Source organism: Empidonax traillii, unplaced genomic scaffold, assembly GCF_003031625.1.
Source record: "Empidonax traillii isolate 1590-97213 ecotype Southwest subspecies unplaced genomic scaffold, ASM303162v1 scaffold139:size1643147, whole genome shotgun sequence".
Lineage (NCBI taxonomy): Eukaryota > Metazoa > Chordata > Aves > Passeriformes > Tyrannidae > Empidonax > Empidonax traillii.
In genome coordinates, this window is record NW_020955332.1 from 994,748 (window position 1) to 1,003,257 (window position 8,510).

General features: G+C 48.9%; 1 protein-coding gene across 50 annotated transcripts in view; it reads right to left on the minus strand.

Moving 5' to 3' along the window:
- The window catches only part of RIMS1 (regulating synaptic membrane exocytosis 1), a 319,154-nt gene extending 311,006 nt beyond the window's left edge, over positions 1-8,148 (minus strand). For all 50 annotated transcript variants that reach the window (XM_027884132.1, XM_027884151.1, XM_027884129.1 and 47 more), the window contains exon 1: positions 7,682-8,148. In XM_027884132.1, the coding sequence (XP_027739933.1) occupies positions 7,682-7,845 (164 nt within the window). In that variant the 5' untranslated portion in view covers positions 7,846-8,148. The remainder of the gene's footprint in view (positions 1-7,681) is intronic.
- Between the last annotated feature and the right edge of the window lie 362 nt (positions 8,149-8,510).

The window sequence follows — 8,510 nt, forward strand, 5'->3', positions numbered from 1 at the left end:
TTCTGTGAAAAAATCACTATCAATTATCTGAAATTCCCTGAAAGTCATGAAAACACTCCTTACAATGCTGAGGTCAACACAAGTTGCCTCCTTTATCAGAACACATTTACAGTCACACCTGCCCTCTGAGAGTGATGAAAACTTGAAGCTTCAAATGTTGCTAAGTCTTTTCTGATGTTTCCATTGGCCAAAAGGCCACAACAGTTTCTGCACTGTTCAGTTCTCTCTCTTCCTCTCTGAGCAAAGGCCTTGGACAGCAAACAGAAAGAGGCCAGAAGCAATGACTGCAAGCAATCCTCCCTCTGAATGATTTGAGAACATGTTAGTGGTCTCTCTTGTAAGCTTTAAAACATTCAGCACAAGGACATGCCAAGTCCTGCAAAAAGAGATTAATGCCATGCAGCAGTACACACTGGGGGCCAACCACCTGGAAAGAAGTTCTGCAGAGAGGCAACTGAGAATTCCTGGCCCACACCAAGTTGAGCATGAACCAGCAACATACACTTGCAGCAAAGAAGGCCAATGCCATCCTGGGCTGCCCTGGAAAAGCATTGCCAGCAGATCGAAAGAGGTGATCTTTGCTCTCTGCTGCAGCACTGGTTAAGCCACATCTAGATGCTAAGTCTACTTCTGGGCTCCTCGGTACAAGAAAGACATGCTGGAGCTGGTGCAGCAAGGAACCATAGAGACACCTAAGGGACTCAAGAACATGACATGAGGAAAGGTTGAGAGGGTGGGGACTGTTCAGGCTGAGGAAAGAAGGCTCAAAAAGATCGTGTATTGATCCCCAGCTGTGAGGTCTAAAGAAGACAGGGACAAATTCTTCCCAGAGGAGCCCAGTAACAGGACCAGAAGCAATGGACACTGAAATGCACAAGGTCCCATCTGAACCACAGGAAACACTTTTTACTGTGAGGGTAGGTGAACACTGAAAAAGCTGTCCTGGGAGTCTCTATCCTTGGAGATAGTCAAAAGCCACCTGCACACCGTCCTGCGCTACCTGCTGAAAGCGGCCCTGCTCTCTGTAGGGGGTTGGACAGGCTTCTACAGTCCTCCAGGAGTAGAATTGTTTCACCGTGGATTTTTACATTCAAATGTCAATATCAGCACTGGCCCTACCAGGGAGACGTGCAAGGCAGTATTTGAACAATCTGTCTAGGTGATTCTAGGGGCTTAAAACACTCATGCACACAGTAAGCAACCTGCACTCTGCTCCCTGCACCACCATAGGGTCTGAAAGATGGTGGTTCCAAACTCCTTAAAGTAAAAAGGAAGAAACAAAGGCTCCCAAGAAGCAGTCTCTGTTCCTCCTGCTCCACTGCACAGAAAGTGATATTCATGTGACCATGGAAAGAATAAGCAAGAAGCAGTCTGAATCAGAGGAGAGAACCTTGCTATTGTTTATCTGTTTTATTCTTTAATTCCTTTGTGCCAGACGCACAACCAGTTCCCAGAACTCTCAATTCCTCCACTGTTTCTCAGTGGGATTTAAGGTAGGCTTTAGATCCTTTATCCTGAAGATAAGATGAAGATAGACTTCTTCATGATGGCCTCTTGACTCTTGCTTTTATTTCTGCAAAGTGGCCCAGTTTCACCAGAAGGGAGAAAGAATGATTCTACTTCTTCCTTCCCTACTGTTTATGGAAGGGCAATTATCATCAGAGGATTTACAGCATACAGACTAAGAAGGTCTTGGAACCCTAGTTCCCTATGTTTCACTTAAGTACTATACAAAATGAGGGTGGCAGCAGTTGCCACTGTGAATTGAGCAGTATTCAACATTTTCTGACCATGTTAAGTGTGGTCCAAATGCTAGAAAGAAAGAGGGGAAGAAATTGTCTCCAGAAAACTGGTTAAGAGCTCTAGCCTCCTGGTCAATTGGTTAAACTTCAATTAAGCAATAAGCAGTACAGGCTGGAAGCTTCCAGGTGTCCACAGGAAATTATTAAGGGGTTATTGTGCAAACCCTGAAACAGATATTTTCACCAATTGCAAGTGACTTCAGGATTTGGCAGCCCTGAAATGTGAGCAGCTGCAATATCCCTGTTAATTTAAAAGACCTGAGCTCTACCAAAATCAAGGTTGTGTACCATACTAGAGAGTCAAAATAGGGTGTTAGGATCAACTTCTCCCTAATTACTAACTGCCATGAAAAATCTTGAGATAACTTTTAAGTGGGGAAGGTTTCAAGTACCTGCTACCCTCTCTGCTGAAGCTACTCAAATAGAGTTATAAAACTACGAAGAACATTCCGCGACTGAGTTAACTTTCCTACTATTGCCACTACCTCAGCAAACAATCTCAGTCTTTTTAAATCCCATCAGAAGCACAATAAGAGCTTTTGGCCCCATTTAAATTTGCTCCAGCAAATGAAAGCCATGGTAACTAGGAATCACCTTCTGATTTCTGATCAAAATTTGAACAGAACTGGAACTCAACTAGCTGTGTGCACAGCTGCCATAGTTTACACTTAGTACTTGACTAACCCAATAAGGCACACAACTACATATAAACAAACTTCATCTTAAGTATATACACATATATAAATCTGTGATTTGTCTACGATTAAAATTTGTTGTATATTAACTGTGGTTGTTTCATTTCAAGGAACTTTATGCCCATAAACAATATAGTTGTCTCAGGCTATCTAGTGTTTGAATGTACACTTTAAACTTCTAAACTATTTTTCCTTTAATTTCCTCCCCCCCACCCCATTTTTGCAAACGATGGTTTGTTTCTCTTCAGCCTCATTGAAAACTTACCCTCTCATGTTTCTTCAAAATTTTTTAGTCACATCAATCACCTGTTGGGCAACATCTGGACTTCAGGCTAGACATCATCCACTCAACATGAACTTCTTCCCTTCCAGCTACGGGAGTATCTACCAAGTAAAACAGCAAAAAATGCCTCCGATGTGAATTAGTCTGCAGAGGAGGCCACGGCACATTTTATACTGTCCTATGCAAACATTTACTCATATAGGAACAGCAGAAGCTTGGGTGTTCAAGGCCTAGTTCCAATTAAAAGAGCTGATAGAGACTATAGTCTTCAGAGATAAGCACAAAATCTTACAGTCAGCCTGAAACAGGAAAACAAGAGTGGATGAGAGTTGAGTCTATTATGGTAAAGCCCCACCTACTCAACAGACTGCTCTCCATGCTGTTGTCAAAGGTGTGGCATGGAGGAAGGCAATGCTCTCCCTACCACAGAGGAACAAACCACAAAGTGCTGAAGCCCCAAGACGAGATGGGGGACTTGCTTCCTACTCCTCGACTTTTTAAATTTCTCTAACTCTTTTTAAAAAGGCTCCATTAATAGCCCTGTGTAACCAGAAGCATTCAGTAGGAGAGCAAGGCAGTTCCTCTTCAAGGAGAGCTCTCCCTATCGGGCTTGACATTTATTTAGGCACCTGGGCCCATACGCTTTGGGAAGCCAAACTGTTTCCACAAAATCATAATGCAATGGCATTTGTCTAGGACACAATTTCTTCAAGTTGATAAGTGTACTGGGCACAGATAATCACTTCCTAACCACCAGATTATCAGCCTAAGGTGGCTGGAAGAAGTAACACTCCCTGTCCCCTTCATGTTAGGAAAGTGGCCATTGCTGTGACAGCAGCACTTTGAGTTCCACACTGAGCATCGATTCGCAATGCAGAGGTCGTGTCAGGTCTTTCAGAAAACTTAGGCAGATGACTACGTAGTTGCGACTCTCTGACAAGTTTAGCTGTAAGACAGACTGCGAGGAATTCAGCAGTCAAGGCACTCACAAGCTCTGGTGTTATATGCCTTGGACACAGAGGAACAAGTGCACCATTATGGAAAGATTTTATGGACTGCTTTCAAGGGTCCTCAGTTTGTACTTAGTGCCAGGCAAGCATTGAAGTGCTTATGTGGATTTGAGTCTTGAGTGCCATACTGGGACTGCACTTCACTGCATGAAGGCATGGACATGGTCTCAGGAGTACCTAGTGGCACTGCCCCTATTACAGAAGGAATGCAGGACATGTTTTCGGAAGTGAAGGCAATTTCAAGGCAATCAGCTAACATTACAAGTGATCCTCAAGCCAAGGTACACCTGTTCGTAAAAGAAGCAAAAGAAGGAAACTTCACAAAAGCCCAAACTCCTCAACTCATTGTTCCAAGGTATTCAACAGGTCATAGGATAGAAGAGCGTTTCCCTTCTACAAACACACCCACAGCAGTGTGAAATCTGATATCAGAAGGGTGGAGGGAAGATGAGGTCTCTGCCACTGACCAGGTATACCTAGAAAAAGGAAGTCATACTAGCCAGTATAAGTTGTATGAATTATCCTAAGGGGGTGACAAGGTCTGTTAACCCCAGACTGCTGAAGGAAACTCAGCAGGCCAACAAACTGACAGATTGGGGAGTTCCTGGAAAGTGATGAGCAGGTGGTCTCAAACGGAAGCATTGCACTTCCATCATTCTCCAGCACAAGCAGTTAAAGCAGTTCGCTGTCCATAGTCCTGCTCCCTGTAACAGCGCCCTGTTCGCAGGCTGGCACACTGCAGTACGTGCTGATGTCAGCATGAACTGGCAGAGAGCGTTTACAAGAAGGCTTTTAGCTCAGAAACAGAAACAGGGATCAGAAAGACTGAGAGGTACAGACTCAGAGGAGAGGGACACGGCCTCTTTACGGATGACCCTAATTGCCTACACTTCTGAAATTCATGCAGTCTGCTCACAGAAACACTTCAAATTCCCCTGGATTCACAATTTTATGATGACCATGTGAAGAATACAGTTGTTTAACCAATAATTCTTCCTCAAGTTTTCTCCTATGATGAGGAGTGCTGGAAAGGAAAATTACAAGTACTGTTTTAGAAACTTTCATTGCTACCAGGACATCCAGAACAGGAGAGAAATGCTGCACCCTTTTTAGCCCTTATGATTCATGAGACAGCACATATCCGGCCTCTGATCAGCCCAGGATTGAAGGTAGCCTAGTTTGCAGCACCGATTCTCAGCTTCGCTTTCAGGGAAAATTACAGATTTGCATGTGGGTGTTACAGATGGAAACATTTCTCCATCAGGTGGTTTTAAATGAAAACTAGAGGCACTTTTGTTGAGATATTTGGATAATCAGAAAATCTTTTAATGAAGATAACAGAGATGGTAACAATATCTGACTTTTATAATATAGCTGTGTCATCTGATAGCACCGTTGTGTATTTGCAACAAACCTTTATAAAATTATGGCAGTAAACTCTTGTCGATATTCCAGTCTTGAGAGAGTTACTCTCTGTAAAGGTGTGTCAAACTCTTATCCCAAAAAGGAAGGAAGTGCTCAGCATACAGAAAAGCCAAATTATCTCAGAAAATCTAGTGGCCCTCTGTAAGAGTATAATCATAACCCATAAGAAAACTATTTGCTCTGACCTTATTTTTTTAAACCTAATAATATAGCTAAAGTGAGTACACGTCTGTAAGTTTTCCAATGTATTTTCTCTTAATTTCTGGCTCTTTAAAAAAGTACTGAAATCTATAAATCTATTTAAAATCACAATTTCTCAGGCCAGTGGAGACCCTAGACTGTTACTCTCATGATTTGAAAGAACTTTTGTAGGGAAATAAACTTTTAAGTTTGGGTATCAAAAATATCTGAACATAATATAAAGTAATTTCAAGCTGAATTCACAGCACAGTTTTTGATCTCTTCTAAAACTTATATTTAAAGTGTCCTAAATTCATTTAGTAAAACTGCTGAGGATTCAAATAATTTTGCAGAAGAGGAACTATCAGTACAGAATTCAGAAGTATCAATGCAAAAGAAGAGCAGAAGAAAAGCAGAAGGGAGGTGAAAAAAGGAGGAAAATTTACCCTACACTCAATATGAATAAGAATAGGGCTGAGAAAATGCCATCTCTACCAACAGAAATCAATTCTTGCAGTGACTGTAAGATTTATAGTATTCCTCTTCAATATCATCAGTAATCTTCTTCACTGAATAAAAGTTAAATATTTATAGAGAATTGGCTGTGCTGGAGGACAAGGAACACAAAAATACATGTAGTTTAGGGCCTCTGCGCTTTATTTAATTTTCTTCTGGTAAATAGAAACTGAGAAGGAATCCTTCACTTACATTTCCCCACACTTACAAAAAAAATGCCTTTTCATAAAACATTTTGCATTCCAATCACCCCACTTCCAAGGCTAGCCACACCCTGAGCACAATGAACTGCAACAGAAAACGGAACTCTTCGTCTTGTACTGAGATCCAAGCACAACACTCCCGGACAGCTCCTCGCCAATAACACAACACTAGCAGCTGGGCCTCAGTTCTCATCATTCCAATCAAGTCAAGTAGCCCCTTAAAAATTCAGAGTCAAGCATGTATAGGAAGGGACAAGGACAGCAATATACTAAAAGGCTCTCCCAGCTTCACCACGCACAGTGCACGGGGCCAAAGTTGGGAGCCTGCAGGCGTTTGGTCTTTCCATCGGGCAGAGAAAGCCGTGGGAAGAGCTGGCACCTGCATCGCTCAAGTGGGTATTTCCGATGCAGCCAAAAGAAACACCCGGATCACGTCACACCTTCAGCGCATCCCTTCCAAGCACAGGTGTACGCAATCTGGCGGCAGTGAGGTAAGGATCCTGTGGCAAGGAAGGTCTGGGTGGCGTCAGAGGCTCACACTGTGCCAGTCACCTCTCCCACTGCTTCCCCCCCAGAGCGAACAGGCCTGATGGGCAGTCAGAAGAGGAGAAACCCTGATTCTCCTGCACAGGCCACAGCTCCAATCTGTTTATTGTCATCGTTCGAAGCAGGCGATTCAGTAACGTTACGTTTGAAACCTCCGATTGACGGAGGAGGATAGAAAATGTGGTCACACGCACTGTTTGGCAGGGACGAGGGGGCGAGAGAGAAAAGGTTCAAAAGAGGTAGTGGGGATCTGGTTTCCAAACATGGCACCTACCCACACCCCGCGCTCCCCGCACCCCTCCCCGTGCCGCCGTCAGCGAGATAAACCCACTCCCCCGCCGTCCCGCCACCACGCACGCCCGCCTGCCTGCCTCCCCGCTGGAATGAGCAGTGCGACTAATTCCATCTATTTCCTAATTACGAACGCCCTGCTGCCCCACGGCGCGCTGCTTCCCGCCGCTGCGCTCGCTGGAGCAGGCGGCAGGCTGCGGGCGGCACGGCCCGGCACGGCCCGGCGGACACGGGGGGTGTGCCGGGCGGCAGCCGGGGGCAGCCGCCCCAGCCCCGCGGCGGGCGGCAGAGGGGGCCGAGCCAGGCGGGGGCAGCACGGCAGCCACGGAGGCTCCCGCACGGAGGGAAACCCCACCCAGCGGCCCCTCCTGGCAGAGGCGGGGTTTTGGGGACCCCAAAGGAATCCCACCTCGCCCCTCATCCCCATGTCGGGGTTTCCGCCCGCTTTGCACCGTCGGCTCCCTCGGGGCCGCCGTCCCGCTCCGTCCCGCCGTGCCAGGCTTCTCTGGCGGTGCCGCCTCGGGAGGAGCTGCCCGGGGTGGGGGAGGAGGAAGTTACGGGCCGGGAGCGGAGCGGGACCGGGGCTCCGCGGCGCCGGCCCCGCCGAGCAGGGCGAAGCCGGCCGGCTCCGGGCACCGGCCGGCTCCCGCTGTGGCAGCGCCCGCTCCGCCCGCCGGCGATCGGCGCATGAATGAGTGCCTGAATGAATGAATGACTGGCGTCTGCTTACTTGAGCATGGCCTCTTCTTTTTCTTCCTCCTCTTTCTGCCGGTCCATCACTGCCATGATGATGTTCCTCTCCTCCTCTGTCAGGTGGCTCAGGTCGGGCAGCTCCTGCATCGGCGGGGGCACCGTGGGCGGGCGAGGGCCGCGGGGCCCCACCGAAGAAGACATTTTCTTTCCGCCTCTCCCTTACACCTTCTACCTTTGCACGGCGAACCCAGCCAGCCTCTCCTCCGCCCCCTTCACAGGGTAGTCCTCCGAGCAGCGGCAGCCGGCAGCTCTCTGGCAGCAGCGGAGGAGGCGGAGACCCAGCCTTTCATGGTTGCTTGCATCCACCCCGGTCCGGTGCTGCCGCTGCTCGCTCCCTTTGTTTCCGTGGCTTTGGGGAGCTCAGGGGCTGCCGCGCCGCCGCCCGCAGCCCATCCTCCCGGCGGTGGGCGTGCGGGGCGGGGGTGCGGTGGCGCGGAGGGCTTCGGCTCGCCGCCGGCGGGTGCGTGCGGGAGCGGGGGGGCGGTGCGCGCCGCCGGCCGGCCGGGAAGGGCGGGTGCTGCTGCTGCTGCTGCTGCCGCCGCCGCCGCCGAGATGCTCCGCCGCTGCGAGCCTGGCGCTGGAGAAGGGAGAGAGCGAGGCAGGGAGGGGGAGCTCGGTGCCGCTGAGGCGGAGTCCGAGGCGCGGCGCCGCTGCCCCTGCCCGCGCCGGGCACCCGGGCCGGCCGCGCCTCTCCCCGCCGCCCCCCCGGGCTCGTCCCGCGGCCGCAGGGGCGCGGCGTGGGCCCCGGCACCGCCGTCCCCCTCACGTCCTCCTCGAGGCTTCCTCACCGCAGGTGCTCGCCCGGG